The sequence below is a fragment of the Genypterus blacodes genome, unplaced genomic scaffold (genome assembly GCF_046128005.1).
Source record: "Genypterus blacodes isolate CSIRO-AG114 ecotype Tasmania unplaced genomic scaffold, CSIRO-AGI_Gbla_v1 ptg000022l_1, whole genome shotgun sequence".
NCBI lineage: Eukaryota > Metazoa > Chordata > Actinopteri > Ophidiiformes > Ophidiidae > Genypterus > Genypterus blacodes.
Window position 1 is genome coordinate 3,436,911 of NW_027466835.1, and position 17,014 is coordinate 3,453,924.

General features: G+C 41.0%; 2 protein-coding genes across 2 annotated transcripts; one reads left to right on the plus strand and one right to left on the minus strand.

Moving 5' to 3' along the window:
• Positions 1 to 1,562: 1,562 nt before the first annotated feature.
• Positions 1,563 to 4,667, plus strand: polr2f (RNA polymerase II, I and III subunit F). Its single transcript, XM_076143233.1, has 5 exons — positions 1,563 to 1,685; positions 1,864 to 1,933; positions 2,102 to 2,232; positions 3,968 to 4,039; positions 4,175 to 4,667. The coding sequence occupies exons 1-5, from the start codon at positions 1,666 to 1,668 to the stop codon at positions 4,263 to 4,265; spliced, it is 384 nt and encodes a 127-aa protein (XP_075999348.1). The 5' UTR covers positions 1,563 to 1,665; the 3' UTR covers positions 4,266 to 4,667.
• An 823-nt stretch (positions 4,668 to 5,490) lies between these two features.
• Positions 5,491 to 13,436, minus strand: sox10 (SRY-box transcription factor 10). The gene is made up of 4 exons (XM_076143293.1): positions 13,353 to 13,436; positions 10,677 to 11,526; positions 8,381 to 8,643; positions 5,491 to 8,284 (listed from the first exon to the last, which is right to left on the minus strand). Exons 2-4 carry the CDS (start codon positions 11,108 to 11,110, stop codon positions 7,527 to 7,529), a joined length of 1,455 nt encoding a protein of 484 aa, XP_075999408.1. The 5' UTR covers positions 11,111 to 11,526; positions 13,353 to 13,436; the 3' UTR covers positions 5,491 to 7,526.
• Positions 13,437 to 17,014: the final 3,578 nt, after the last annotated feature.

The window sequence follows — 17,014 nt, forward strand, 5'->3', positions numbered from 1 at the left end:
TTATTTTATTTTTTAATAACCCTTCAGTGATTGGCCCAGCCACTCCTTCGCCAAAACCCCAAGCCTTATAAGGAGGGGAGGAGGAGTGGTCTGTCAGAGGAGCGCCAGCTTGCCTGCAATAATAAGCCCTCCTTTATTCCCCATAAAAGAGAGACATGGGAGGGTACAGGGGAATTGTTTCAAGGCTCAACACGCAGTAAGACTTTCTACATTGTATTGTTTCTGATTATTGTGCGGTGACCAAACATTGTCCTGAAAGAAATTCCCTGTCAATTAAATACAACTTTTCAAAATTCCTGACATGTCTGTTGGTTCTTGGTTTCATGATATCTATCTATCTATCTATCTATCTATCTATCTATCTATCTATCTATCTATCTATCTATCTATTTATCGGTCTGTCTGTCTGTCTGTCTGTCTCTCTGTCCAAATGGAAACAAGATTTTTTTTTTTTTTTAAAGTATGTTGATGAGCACAGAAACTCATGGAAGCACAGTCAGACTGTTTTCACTGTGTTAGTGCATGTATTGAAGTTAAGCTTCTATTTTTAATAATGGTCCTGTAATTATGTCATATATTATGTCAGATGTCTTTTATTTGTGATCTATTTCACATCTTGTCATCTCAGCTTATCATTTTTCCTAACAGTTTTTATGTGCCATGGATGCTGGTCCATTTGTGGTGTAAAATATTTCAATAAAAGACAAATACCATAGAAAGCCGCGAACAAGGGTTATTAAGCTATTTAAAGATGAAACAAAGCCCTGTACTTGGTAGGGCACGGCCGTGGACAGCTGTGAAAGGGAGAACTAGCAACAAACCTCCCAACAACCAAGTCTGCAACTAGCGAACAGATTTACTCCACAACTGCAGGACCCTGGATCGCCATCTGATGACCCGGATAACTTCTCATCCTCACACACATCCATCTTCCACTGCTTCTGTATGTCTGAAGAAGAGCACAACAGAAACAACAAAGCATGGCCTCAAGACTCATCTTACTTGGATAATAAACAAAAGGTGCTCCGGTTTTGTCCACTAGGTGACGCTAGTTACATGGTAGCTTTGACTTTTGATTTATTTCCCCTCATAGCTGTCACGACACTAAGAAAATATGCTCTAAATAAGCAGCTACGGGTTTGCTGTGTATTAGGAAGTGGTGAATACAAATGATTTAAAAAAATATCTATGAGATATACAGTGGTCCGTCGCGAAACCAAAACAGAACAACCATTCTTTCAAGCACTTCAAACTGACAGAATGCAGACTTCCATTAACAGACTACGACAACGATGACCACAAACAAGAAGAAGAAAAAGAAGAAGAAGAAGAAGAAATATTATTGTTTTTATTATTATTATTATTATTATTATTATCATTATTATTATTATTGTTGTTGTTGTTGTTGTTATTATTATTATTATTATTATTATTATTATTATTATTATTATTATTATTATTATTATATAAAGAGCTGTGTACACTGAAGCAAAGACGAATGGAGATGCGGAACCAGCGGAAACACCACACACGGTTCCTTCCGTCGAGCAATTTTCGTTGCACCGTGTTACCGGAAGTTAGAAGTTCAAACAGTCCATCTTGACGACAAGAATCTGTGTGGAAATTCTCCTTCGTCCGGGAGATTTACGGCCGTAAAAACAAAACATGTCAGACAACGACGATAAGTAAGTACCGACACACAGCTGCTGACGTCAATTTACTTTTAGATTCAGGTCTCGCGCCCTAATGTTTGAGAATAAAATAATACAACGTGGGCCAAGCTAAAGCTAGCTTAGCTACGCAGCAGAGCTGCCGCATAAACGTTATATATTTGTCTCAGACCCATTTTTGTTCACGTTTTAGCTTCGATGATGGAGACTTCGATGATGCTGAGGAGGATGAGGGAATGGATGACCTGGAAAACGCTGAAGATGTAAGTTATGATGATATCCGAAGTTTTGGGAAGTCTATATGCTCATCAAGCCAGTGTCGATTGATTGATTAATATGTCTTGCATGTGTCCTTTTCCATCTCTCCTTTGGTTTGCGATTTCGTTTTGTATGTAATGGATAATGACCTGTGTGTTTGACATTGTGACCAGGAGGACCACGAGAATGTGCAGATCCTGCCTGCAGGAGATGGACACCAGGCCAACCAGAAGAGGATCACAACCCCGTACATGACCAAGTACGAGAGGGCCAGAGTGCTGGGGACACGAGCCCTTCAGATAGCGTGAGTGTTGTTGTTGCTGCTATACACATTAGTAACTTTAACAACATATGTTACCATGACCTGGATGACAGAGAGCAGACAATACATGTTATTGAACTAAATTAAGGTATCACTTACTTACACCGTGATTTGAACCAAGGACTGATTACTACTGATGAACATGTAAAAGATGTAGTAACCAACAATGGCATTTAAGCCCATAAGTCAGGGGTGGCTATAGTTTGGACAGAGAGAGGATATTTAGATGGCTGCAGAATACGCATGATTTCCCAGAGAATATTCTTTACCAGTGCTACAGATTCTTAGCAGAAGGCATTCATAATAGAGAATAGGGAATAAGAATAATGCTTAGATTAAGGCAGGGGTAGGGGTAGTTCGGGGCCAGATTCAGCCTAATATAAACTCAAGTGGGCAGGATTAGTAACATCATAGCGTAATAACCTATAAATGGACAGCTCTAAGTTTTCCCTTTTTAGTGCAAAGAGGTACAAGTTCATATTGCAAATGTTCGCTTTTGTTTCATTATCTTTTGACAAAACATTGTGAACAACCTGAAATTTCTTAAGTAAAACAAGTGCAGTTTCAACAATAAACAATAACAATAAGGTACGTATAAAACAACTTGTCACATAGAGTTTAACTCCGCCTCGACAGTTACAATTTGCTTTCACTGCCAAAAATACCGGAGAGTAATAGTTATTAATAATAATGTGCTTGCTATATGGAGAGAAATTTTACAATAAATAAGAGAGGTAAAAGGCCAAATGTTCAAAGACATTTCCAGAACAAACAGGCAGCATTTACTGAAAAGTACCAAGCTGGAAATGAACGTAAAAGATGGATTTGGATACTGCTGTGGAAAGCTGGGGAGAGCAAAATGATCAAGAAGATAGATTTGTGAAGATCGTAAGGCACGGAAAGCTGTTCACAGATTACATGAAACAATGATTTACTAAAATATCTGAGAATCTATCCTCGGAACATCACCTTCGTTAAACGCTGATCTGACGTGGATGTGGAAACGCTGCATTTTAATGGCGGGTGCCATCACTTCACAAGTCACAAAATCTACATGCGTTGTGGGTAATGTAGTTTATGGACAATGCCGCACGTACGTTTATTTTGCTCTCGCGGGCCAGATAAAATGACGTGGTGGGCCTGATTCTGTCCACGGGCCTTGAGTTTGACACCTGTGGTCTGAGGTATTTATCACAGGTGATATTCAATCAACAAGCTACAGTGATAACATTGAAGACAACTTATATTTGTCCTAAAAACAGGACAATACACACACACACACACACACACAAGCTCCTCTGATGTATCTGCATCCATCTTCTTCCTATAGGCTGTGTTTTGCAGACACGCAGTGTTACACAGTGTATTAATGGTTCAACCAATCCACGGCCATATAACACTCGTAAAATGCTGACATAAACAACAAAAGAATGTACATCATGTGACAACACAGTGGAACACATCTGTACTCCAGGCAATCCTAGAGAGGCAGGAACCTCCCTGTCTTTGCTTGTTTAGCTGTCTTCTGTTTTCACTTCAGAGTTGTCTTGACGGAGATAGAGGGCTTTTACTGAAAAGAACTGTAGAGGTATCTTTTTTTTGGCCAATGTTTTAATTTAGGCCAAACCTTAAACAATGTAGAGTGCAATGCTTTAGTGCGTTGTACATGCTGGTTGTAATTCTGTATTCATTGTATCTGTATCTTATTTTCCAATAGGATGTGCGCCCCAGTTATGGTGGAGCTGGAGGGAGAGACGGACCCCTTGCAGATTGCTATGAAAGAGCTCAAGTAAGTGAACAGTGTATAGTTTGAACTACCAATCATACTTAAATATGAATACAGTATGTACAGTTTTGTTGTTGGTTATAGAGAACATATTTTGTCCAGTGTCATACTGTAACTTGTTTTTCTTCTTCTCAACAGGGGCAGGAAAATCCCCATCATCATCCGCAGGTACCTCCCCGACGGAAGTTATGAGGACTGGGGCTGTGACGAGCTCATTATTACTGATTAAATCTACTCTCCACTGACAAATCTATTACGAGGTTCCTCCTGCCATCCTACCAGTGCATCCTGTGGCTGCCACCTGAACTGAAATGTCTCCTCCTCCTCCTCCTCATGCCTGGATTTATACTACAGCATGGTCAGGTGCTGCTATTAATGCAGGGAGTGATGTAATGCACAAAGCTGATCCTGAAAGGTCTGTGTTAGGATTTGCATTCCCTAGTATCTGACCTGTTTTCCAGTTCCAAGATGAAATCCGCTTTAGTTGTTTTTTGAATGGTTTGTACTGCAACATGTGGCAATTAAATTATTTTTATTTGCATAGTTTTACAAAATAAAAGGTATGTCTTTGTTGTGGTGTTTTGAAGGCAAAACAGAATTGTAACATTGTGAATAAACTCTCTTGTATTAACGGCTGCGTCTCCTCCATGTCACTGATACCAAACATTGACACAAAGGTTTGTAATGAGCACGAGTTTAATCTTGTGACCTTTTTGTACATGTAGCTATGAGAATCACACTAGTCATCCTGGTAAATTGTTTTCTAAATTTAGATGAATTATTTCAGAGATGATAGGATTGCAAACTGAGCTAAGTGAGGTGCAGTGTCAAGGGAGTCAAGATTATAAAAGTCAAATCTACAGAGAAATGCAGGTTCTACGTGTTTGGGAAAGTTAGAGAGAAATGTTTAGCCTCCCTAAGTGTTGAAAATAACTTTAATGTGTGAGTCCTCTGATGAGGAGACATCGCCTTGGGGGCGTGACGCCGTGCTCTTTTCATATAATAGAAGGGCCAGCACATGTGATTCTCATTTGGATCAGCTACAGCAAAACCACAGACAGGCCACCATCCAACTACCTCTTGGTGCAGCTAACTCGTCTTACTTTTAGTCTTAACTCAACCTCTCCACCTTCTCCGACTGTTCTTTTTTTGCCTTCACCTTATGTTCATGCAGTCTGACATGAGAGTGTGCAAGGTACTGATACTTACTGAGTGTGACAGACAGCATTAGACCCAAAACGTGAGCTGAGGTTGAATCACTGGACTCTCCTAAATGATAACCTGTGATGGTATGAACAATTTTTGGAAAAACGAATCCAAATTATTATTGAATGCATGAATAATTATATAATTTCAATATTATCATTATAATATTCAATATAGGGGCAACATTCTTTTCACTCAAACTGGGACATTCAGAATTCATTCATTAAGGAGGAGCAATTCTTCAGAGGGAATCATACAGCTTTATTTAGAGGGAGAGACAAAAATCAATAGACATCATCACATGTTTAAGCTTTCCCTCATGCTCTAATTTATAAACTGCACTGTTGCAGTCAGACAAGAGACTGGATGCAATACAGACACAGAATGGAATACTAACATGGCTACAAACTGTTCAAGCCATGTTAAACAGTGCATACAAAGAAAAACAAATATAAATAATACATGTAATATTCTTAACAATGAAAGGTATTTCACATAGAAATTACAAAGTAAAATACACACTGTGAAGTTTGAATGAAATTAAGTTTAAATGGACCACAAAGTGAAACAAGCAGTGCCACGTGGATGTGGTTTAGCTCTGTGTCTAACATTGATGAAAACTATTTGAGCGATATGCATGACAAATTATGTGTTTTTCCACTTTTCAAGGTCTGAGATTACAGAATAATTTACCTGAATCACAATGTTTAAGGGAAGGGGTAAGAAAGTAACATCCAATATGACAAAATATACAGGGAAAATAAAGAAATTAATGGTCCTAATGGTCAGACAGTTTGTAGAGAAAACACAATTTTAACTTAATGTACAGATTTGAGCTTCTCAATTACATTGAGTAGCAGGCATTTTTAGGGGGACAAGGTACATTAAATATTTTAAGTTAGGCTTTATGAAAACATATTGACTATAGTTTGCAATGATCTCCCACAGAGAAACTGTCCTTAAGGGTAACAAAAATAACATGAAAACATCACACATTTCATAATGAGTACTACTACAATATATACTGCTTGAATGTCACACAGAGGAACAGCAACGGCAGTGGTGCAGAGTCAGTGGAGATACTGATGGGTGAAAAGACAGTTGACACAGTAAAAATAACAATAACAAGTAATTACAAAGTAAGCTGTTATAAGAATGACTGAATGTACTCTGTGATGCATGGAGAGCATAGTTTTGGTCAATGAAAATGGACTATCTATCTATCCGAATCTAATCTAATCTTTCCAAGAGTAAAAGGTACTGCGCATTTCCACGTATGGTCTTCGTGCATCAAAAGTGTTTGCTAATCAGTGCCATTCTGTAAGAAATACAATATCATTAGGCTAAAACCTATAAAACACATTTGTAGTAACTTACAGCACAATAAATTGGACAAAATATTGACAGCAACGATGAAGCTAATTTAAGATACTACATAATAGAAGGTCGTTTTGAGTGTCATGTTGGAACAAAATTGGTTTCTTCTGTTTATGTAAACCTTTGGTCTCAAAACTTTGGTCAAGCACACTGAATAAGCAATGATGAAGTGATGAAAATTTGTTTTAACAACATAAAAGCCTGTGAGGATAAATGTGCCTCTGAAACTACAAAAATGTAATCCAATTCTGTATTGATTACTCAAGCAATAAAACATTTGTCTGATAAATACTTCATCTTGCCTGCAATATGGGACCAGGGCAAAATAATTTGGCACACTCCATTCTCCTGATACAATAAAACAAAATGACTATAGTTTGACTCGATCTCAGTCAGAAACTCCATAATGAAGGCTTCACCAGAAGAGTCTAACCCACACCCTTAAAATGGACCCACCAATGACCAATAGGAGAGGCTTATTTAGTGACTATGACACAGTCCTTCGTCCGCTGCTCACCCTAGACCTCTGGCATTTTAAGTGCCTGCACGCACCATTGCTGTGAATCAAACCCAGAACTATGCAAGATGTTTCTCTTTTCTGCCACCCAGACACTAAGAAGTAATACATTTTGACTGCTACACTGCATGCCCCAAATGATTCACTGTACTTCTGAAGCATAAAGCTCCTAGGTCATCATTCAACTGGAACAGCATTTCTGTTGCTGGGTAGTAGGTGAGTGTAGACAGGCTTTCTCCCCTCCTGCCTCCCCAGACAAATCCCCCAATGTCTGTTCATCCACCGATCCAGACTACCTTCACTACCACCACAGATGTTGGTGCTGCTGCTGCTTAGAAGGTCTGACATGGGGACTGAACCTGCACCAGAGCCTTCTGACTTTGTTGTCCGTCAAGGCCGTGACAATGTTGTATAAACAGGCTGCTCCCAGTGAGTAGGGCTGTGTGACTGCGGTACACTGGCTGGATCAGTGATGGCTGTGTACAGGGGCCTCTGGGTGGGCCCCATGTAAGAGAAGGCTGAGTACATCCCTGAGGCCTGGCTAGAGTGTGCATAGTATGAGCTGGAAGCCTGGTGGTCAGCATATTCAGCAAACTGAGCCCTGGAGGCCAGTGAGGGAAAGGCAGAGCTGTAGTGGGGAAGGCTGAGAGGGGTGTAGGTGACATGGGAACCAGCTGAACCCTCTGTGAAATGTCCCCCTGAACCTCCAGCCTCACTCTTGATCTGGGCCTTGGAGGGGCCGTGATGTTGCTGGGGCTGCTGCTTGGAGATCCAGGCTGCGGAGTGTGCGCTGGCTGCTGCCAGAGCTGAGGAGATGCCATAGGTGTATGGGGAAGCTGCTGCAGATGCCCCTGCACCGGTGCTATGCCCAATTCCTGGGTGCCCATTGGGAGGAAGGTACTGATCAAACTCATTGACATCAAAAGGCTCCATGTTGGCCATCACCTCATGGCTCATCTCACCAATGTCCACATTACCGAAGTCAATATGAGGTTTCCCAGATCCTGGAGCACCTGAGCTTCCATCTGTTCCCACAGTGCCACAGGAACCCTCATTCCCAGCACCCTCCCTCTTTCCCTCCCCTGATTTCCCAGACTGAAGGTCTGTCTTAGGAGTGGTGGGAGGTGTGGGAGGACTGTGGCTCTGAGCTGTAGAAGCACAAGAGAACATGTAGTTACAGTTCTATTTCACAGACATCGACAATTGCCCTATCTACAGAATGTGACACAGTTGTTGAAGCCCACCTGCAGCATGAGGGTGGAGCCCATCACCTAAAGTGGAGCCAGCTCTCCCACTGTGGGACACTTCCAGGTGAAGGCCTTTGTAGTGGGATTGGCCGACCTCACCCTCCGAATGGCTGTCAGCCTCACTTCCTAAACCCGAGCCAGTCTTTCCATTCTTGCGACGTCGTGGCTGGTACTTGTAGTCTGGGTAGTCTTTTTTGTGTTGCTTCCTCAGCCTTTCTGCCTCCACAATGAAGGGCCGCTTGTCGCTCTCTTTGAGAAGTCTTGTGCAAAAAGAAAACAGTACTGGGTTAACTGATGCCGTGAAAGAACATGAGAAAAAGAAAACAATAAGACATCTACTAGAAATCAGAACTTCAAAAAAAAGCTGGACTCTGATTTAAGCAGCTTTTAAGAAATTGGTGGTCATCTTCTAGAGAACATTTATTCCTATGCACGTTTGACTGACTAGTGGCATGAATACTAAGAATTTAACCCTTGATATCATGGAAGAGGTCATTGAACTTGACCACTAACAATAAAGGATTCCTTCTATACAATTTGTGAAATAATTGAACAGCTGATTTCTACATTCAAGCATACAAAGGAATATAAACACATTGCATATTCACTGTAAAAAAAAATCCTGTTAAATGTACGCTTACATTTTGGCAACCATAGCTGCTAGATGCAAACATAAAAGATATTACGATACAGAATTTTAATTATTGTGAATTTTATGGTTCAAAACCCCTGATTACAGTGAATTGCAGGAAATATAATAAGATTCCACCACAATTCCAATATGATATGACTGTAAAATTGGCATTACATTTCCTGTAAATTTTACATTTCATGCTTAATTTAGGTTGAATCCCATTTGAATATACTGGCTATTATCATTGTGGCTAGCAGGGTTCTCAGAGGTAGAGAGAGAAAAACTGAGATTTTTTTTTACAGCCTGGTTGCTTGTTTTTAGAGAATTCAAAAGGGAGCAGGTCACAAATCACATATACAGTCTCATTCGGTCAAGTCTTTAAACTATAAAATTCTATAAAACACTGATAAATACTGTTATTTTTACTTGGAATTTTTTTAACAGTAGTATTTTTAGATCACTGTTAATTTCAATGACTTTTTTAAAAAAGTTCCCAAGGATTGTCTCACAGAGAGAAGTGCCAACAAAAGTCCCATAATTAGCACAATCTATGTATGCGATTGTTTTTTTTAGAAAGTTAGAGGAAAGATAATGTGTGCAAACATGAAAATAAAATCTGTACTGCTGCTACTGCTGCCATCGCACGACTGGCATGAGAAAACTCTGACCTTTCTCTGTCTCCATGTTCTTTGTGTCTCTGGGCAAATTAGCAATCATGCCTGAGCTCAGGGTCAAATTAATATCTAAACCTTACATGGTTAATCAATTTAACCCGTCTGACCTTCTAATGGGCAAATCAGGTTAAGTCAGCATTTTGTACAGGAAAGGAGCATGGGAGGAGGATCACAGAGTGGAGGAAACAGAAATGTCTCATTTGAGCCTGCAGGGGTACATGTGATCAAAGCCACACAAACAACACTCAAACATTATATGGTAGAGGCCTCTAACAGCCTGGATTAAAGTGGTGGATGAAATTAGCTGGGCGGTAGGGGCCGATTAGCTCATATGAGACTCTTGTTAGGCTGCATTTTGCCCAGAGCTTCCTCAACAAGGTCACACTTGTGTCCCAATACAGAAATAGCACTAACCAGCAAGACCAGGATTTAAGAGTCCAGAAACAAGGCAGGAGGTTGTTAGTTGCTTATATTTATGTTAGTCACATGATAAATGATTTTCTAACGGTTGTTTACCGGTGTGGGTTTTAATCATTTATGTTTAATCATCGGCTTTGAGTGTGTTCCACTACCCCACCCTTGTTTCTTGATGAAAGCATATAGTGTTTGACCCTACGTGCTGGAAATGTTGTCTAATTTGGAGATGTGACCAGAAAAATTAAAAAGAACAGGAAAGAGCAGGAAAAGACCTTTTGATACAAGGCCAAAGATCAACTGGATAAACAAATATAACTTTTCCACTTTGCATTTTAGATATTGTAAAGCAGATGGATAAAGTTGCTACAGAAAGTTGAGTTGGTAGGTTTATTTTGTATCATTTAGTGTTTATGCTTAATAAAGACTTACTTAAGAGTATTTAAGAGGATGTTCTGAAAACTGGTCACCAGCACAAAATTATCACCGAACACTCACTCACGCGATTTTACAGTGATTTCAATTACTAGACATGGAGTTCATGTAAATTTGATGTGGATTATCCCCTCACCTCCAAAGCTTTCCCAAGGTTTTACTGAGCTCCGCGTTGTGCAGGTGCGGGTGTTGGTCGGCCAGTTTCCTCCGTGCCGCTTGAGCCCACACCATAAAGGCGTTCATGGGTCTCTTAACGTGCGGCTTGTTCTTGCTTCCCGAGTTCGCACGCACTGGCATGGGTACGAGGGTCCAGTCGTAACAGTTGAGCACCTGGCTCACCGCCTCACGGATACCATTGGGGAATCGTTCGTCCTCATCGTCGGATTTGGCTGACGAGCTGCCCGCTGTTGCGTCATCAACGCTCACCAGTTGAGCCTGCTGATGCTCGTGAAGTGGCGAGTCTCCCCCACCCGCGGCACCGGAGGAGTGCCCGGGAGAAAGGGAGCGGCTGTCATCCGACATACCCGAACTGAGCTCGAATGGTAAGCTCTGGTCCTCTCCGGACATCATCCCACACAAAAGCCCCCCCAAGTGCTCAGAGAAGCTGCAGTTGCTTTCTGTGCGCTCAGCTCTATACCTGGCAGGTTCCTGTTCCTGTGTTTTCCCCTTGGTGACTCACAGAGATGTAAACAGAACGTCGTCTGACCGCGGATCCGGCACTTCTGGTTTCCTCTAAGTTATAATATAAACTGCCAGTCAGTCTCTACTCTTAGTCTCCGTTGCAGAACTCTGTGAGGGTTCCACATCAAAGTTCTTTCCATCCGGGTTCTTGGTATCATATGCGCCTCAGTGCGCACCTCAGACCCCAGGTTACCTGCTAATGAACAACTATCTATACGCCAAGCTCACCCTGTCTTACTTTCCCTCCTCACTTCCCCCCTCTTTCTCCTTTGGCTGTACTGCGGTTGAAATCCAACAAGGTGGACCTGAAACAACACAAAATGGTGAGAGTTATTACCCGGAGAGGGAAATTCTCTGCATGGGTGGAATATGTGGCCAACCTATAAGAAGACCTATGCGTGTGCTGACTGCCATTCTGGGGAAGTAGTTTTAGTTAGTGCAGTATTAGAGATACAGTACATCAAGACGGAAACATTTTACCATTTTACATTAGTCATTTTAGAGGACATTTTACAGGTCTAGAGCAGAGGCACCGCACTTCAAACTTCTCTTCATAAATCAGCGGACTTCTTCTGAACCAGTGTTTTGCTTCCTACCCGGTGTCAGATTTTGGCGAAATAAGTATAAAAACCCCTTCACAACTTTGATGGACTGTGTGTTAACGTGTATGGCTCATGGGACTGCGCATGAAAGCGGCAGGAATTATTAAAACTATTGTGTTCCATACCTCACAGCATGCACGTCCAAAGGCACAGTTTCTACTTAAATTCGTAAGAGATTATCTTGTGATTCCCTTGCTTACCCTTTGCCCCTCCCTACTGACCATACCGGACCTTCCTGGCTGGATCACAGTTTAAGAGTTTATGTGCTGCGTTGCTCTTAATAAAACGTGGTGCCCTCTGAAAAACACCTTTCAATTAACGTCGAAGCGAATGGCAGGAATCGTATCCATTTCCAGCAGGGAGTCTGTAAAGCTTCTCCATCTGTCTCGGGCTCATTAATAATTATATTCGCCTGCCACCTGGCCTGCATGGCCCCGTCACAGACTGCCACATGTCTTAACTGCATCTTTGCGATAAGAGTAAACGTTGCCTTCAAGGTTCCAGGGGTTATTGCGCACAGTTAGCCAGTGTTTGCAATGATGGCTGTTAGATGTAACAGAGCAATGATCCTCATCACCTCAGTGAAATAAGGGGAAGTCTGATTTTCCGATTTAGAATGAATTTGTGTAAGGACGCAGGTGGGCAACAAAATGTATTACTTACTATTCGGAACATTCTGAAGTCTATTTATTAAGTATTCTAAGTCTATACGTCTAGTTATTCATTTCCATTAGGGCATAGAGCACATAATGATTGTTGGCTGTGTAAGCTCGTTATCTTCGCTTGACTCCGCAATAACGTGGCCTTAATTTGTTTGTTTGGAGCAATTTTCTTTCTTTTAGCTGGGCTCATTTCAATTAGGTTTACAAAAGCTTTTGTGGCGCTACGTTGTCCACACAGCAAGTACTTGTGAATCAGACGAAGAAACAATATGCCGTGAATAGGTGTAAATAAATCTCTATGAAGAAAAGGAGTTTGAGAAAGCATTTGTAGTTTCACTTTCAACCAAATTCATTTGGGTTATGAGTCCAATTTGTAATTGTCAAAATTAATTAATTTAGAACTGTATCATTCTGTCTCAACTTGCTGCTTCAATTGCTTAAACATGTGGCTTTACCCCTTGTGAAAGATTAAAATAACGCATGTCATTTGTAATTTCTAAAAGTTCTAATTCTCTGTCAAGATGAAATAAAACTGTAAAGCTTTATGAGCATGAAATCTCAGAAATCAAGTCAAAACCAGAGCGCCATTTGAATAATGAAACAACAGGCAGCGTTTTATGATCAGCACCTCTTAAAAGCACTACTTTGCACTACTACACATTTTTATGGTATAATATCTTCCACAATAAAGAACATTTGGAAATATAGCTAGACTAATTATCATATTCACCGGAAAATACGCCAAACGTCATAATAACTCCACATACAGTTAATACATTGGTATCTGTATCTCTAACTTTAAACATGCTCATACAATTTCTGGTAGAAGAGAGCGGTGCAACAGCACAGAAATGCTAAGCGTCTTACTTAGGTCGCCGATTGAACAAGAGAATCCTGCAGTACCCGAGTTTCCAAAGTGACGCTCGCTCCCCAGCCCCCTCGGTCGCGCTGCCTCGGTATGAATGCCCGCTCTGTGTGTCGGTATCGGGCCTTAAAGAGCCCCCTTGTATGAGGCTGAGAGTGCGTGTGTGTGTGTGTGTGTGTGTGTGTGTGTGTGTGTGTGTGTGTGTGTGTGTGTGTGTGTGTGTGTTGGGTGTGTGTGTGTTGGCGTGGGGTGGGGTTGGGTTGGGTGGGGGGTAGGGGGCCACAAGTCTTAAAGGAGCAGTAAACCTGCACGCAGCAGCAAACCTGCACGGATTTAGGTCAGAAGATGTCTGTGATTGGTTAGATTACTCTCTCTCTCTCGATTCAATAAGAATATATATATATATATATATATATATTATATACATAAAATGATGACAAAGTGATTTATCTTTATTTGGATAGATATTAATAGTAGTGAAACCAGGTCTTCACTGGTCACATGGTGTCTTTGTTAGATTGGAAATAGTTTGCATGGCAATCACTTAGCAGTCTTAGGCATTTCTGACGTATGAAAGGAGTTGTCGGTTAATCACATTTGACACAAATGAATGATGTGTAAAGTGATCAAACTCTCCGCTCTTGGCTGCGTGTCGTGCGTGCCTCCAGCTCACCACCTCCCCAGCTTAACGCACGAGTTGTACCATCGCACTAACCGCACTTTCACTGAAGCGCGAGTTTAACCCCAAACAGTGTTGGGAGGAAAACACAGAAAGTGGAGACGAGTGAGACATTACGGATCGCAATTACACAAACACCAGCGCTGTTCCACACAACAATGACCCCTTGTGTCCCCTACCCGCGTCGCGCTGGCCCCAAACCAAAAAGAATCGCCGTTTCTTTTTTTCATTATCCATGAATGTTGAATGTGCTGAAGGAATTCCAACAATGAGTGTTTCTCTCGGTTTTATACTCTCTCCCCCACTCTCGTCGTACACTCCCCCATTCTCCCTTTCCTATCTTTTCTTTGCGCCCTTTGTTTGTATCTCAGGTGAATTGTAACCATGTGATCAAGCCGCGTACCCCCCTTCCAATTACCCCCTTAAATGAAAAAAATAACAATAAGAAGTTCTGTGCTCTAGGACCGCAGCCGCCCTGTTTGTGGTGCACTGTCCGGCTGCTAGAGCTTTAGCGCGGAGACATTAACACACTTTTTTCGGGGACTTATTTCGCTGAGGCTGTGGTCGGGTCTCGGTTTGACGTGAGTGTTTGTTTCGGCGTGGGTGTGTCTGTGTGTGTGTGCGTGTGCGTGTGTGCGTGTGTGTGTGTGTGTGTGTGTGTGTGTGTGTGGGGGGGGGGGGGGGGGGGGGGGGGGGGGGGGTGCAGCAAGTTTCATGACTGTGTCAATTGATGAGGTTTACATTTCACATTATATGTTTCCAAGGCATCAATCTGATGAAGACTGTGTTAACTGTGTCATTCACCGAGATTTTCTGTTAAATTTCATATGTGGATGAATACAGAATGCGAAATATGTAGGGACTCTATCGTTGTCTTGCAGTGGCACCATCAGTTGCATGGATGCAGGTTATAATTAGATTTATGAGGAAATGGAGGTCTTTATTTCAAAGTCATTTATTCATTACTTAAAGAAAAATATATATAACTTAACTAATAACTACAAATAAAATCAACCATACCACCAAACAAATAAACCATGATAAATATCCCTTTCATAATAGTTTGACAAAGTGGAGAAAATGTGATTAAAGCAAAGAGAGTCATTGAATAACAATATTTTGTAACGCATATGAAAAACAACAATGAACCTGCTGCCGTCACTCATTGATTTAGTGCAGAATATTATAGACTTTCAATACACCAAGCTGTAATGTGAGGGTGACATGGCAGACTGTTCTCATTAACTGGTTGTGTTGTATGAATGTGGTGTATTTGTTTTAGTCGAAAATACATATTTGAAATGCACACCTTAAATGTGAGCCTTGGTCTCTGGTAGAGAGTAAATGAAAAGCGAAATTAGTTTTAGTCCTTGTCAAGAGTGGCTCTAAAAACTGCCGCTTTAAAAAGAAAATACTAAAGAAAGACACAGGTTTTTGTGGCATATTATCAGAAAAAATATCTTTATTTTAAAGAACTTCTTTCTTTTAAAGGTTGTATTGAATAAAATATTTTTGTTAAAACAGTAATACACAGCCATTGAGAAGTTTGTAAAGTCTGGACCTGCAACATGGACATGCCCTCATTCTCAGTGAAGTGCACATCAAATATTCACTGTAGTTGTTGTAAGTCTGATGCAGAGTGTGACGTCGATCCTCAGTGGGATTGTTAGTGTAGCCGTTTGATGCAGTGATATCTGAAATATTTCTGAATGTATATTTTCCATTTCTTTGTCGACACTGACCTATTTTGTATCAACAGGTTTAAGCAGCTTCAATATATGTTGTTTTTGCCATGTTGTAATGTATATCATCATTATGTATAGCAGCATTGTCTTGATTTGCCCTTTGTGGTAGATTAATTGCATTCAGAGTGAAATAGAGATGTGTAGGTCAGAATACAGCAGGAGAAAGACCCCTTCCCCCCGCTGCCCCTGCACCTGTGCAGGTTTGGGAGTGTTTCTCTGTTGAATTTGAGCAGTCAACCATGCAGAGGGAACCGCTGTTTATTACAGAAGCAGAGGCTAGGTGTGTGTTTGTGTGTGTGTGTGTGTGTGTGTGTGTGTGTGTTTTTGTTGAGAGTTGATTGAGTTGCAGTTCTGATCAATGGCTGATCAATGGCAGTAAAAATGTGATATCAATTCATTTAAAAGAAATTCTAATTCTAATTTTCTAATTGTCATATATTTCTATTGGAGATAGCATCAGATGACATAACAATGAGCGCGCAGTTATTGAACTTTTTTGCTAATTTTTTCAAAGCATAGAGAATAGAATAACATAATGATAAATCATATGTAGTCATACATATGAAAATGGAAGAACAATTAAACAAAAAAGAGAAAAACCTTTGCTACGTCTATGTGTCATCACTTTGACCGTGCTTAGATGACATCACTGTTGTTTGTTTAATGATATAATTACTGTAGAGTTTGCAAAATGACATAATTTTCCATTTAAAGTTTAATAAAAGGCTATGGTTACGCTATGCCATTTCCTGTGCCATTTGTCTATTTTCTCATATCCGATCATGCCAGGCTACATGAATTGTCATAGTGTAACCGCGGGCATATCAGATGTGTGTCACATTGGAATCAGATCTGCCGAACCACTTGAGGAGGTGTTCTAGGACTAGGTCACATTGGGATTGGATCGTGGTGTAACCACAACGTGACACACTTTCACTGGACACATGTCATGAAAACAAGCCTTTCCACTAAGTTTCCTTCCAGCAAAATCAAGGTGGTTATGCTTATATACATTTGTGCAAACATCTCCTCACTTTGGGCACCGGAGAGAGAGGCTATGGACAGTAATATCCAGGGCTCCTTGGCTGCTGGGATTATTTCGTCGTTCTCTTCACCTGCAGGTGCTGGGTGGAGAAATAGGTTCCTCTGTCCTTGCATTGGGGTCACTGTCGAGAACAGGTGCCCTCTCCTTTTATTGTCTTCTGTGTTTGAACTGCTACAGGGGTCAACAATCTTTAAT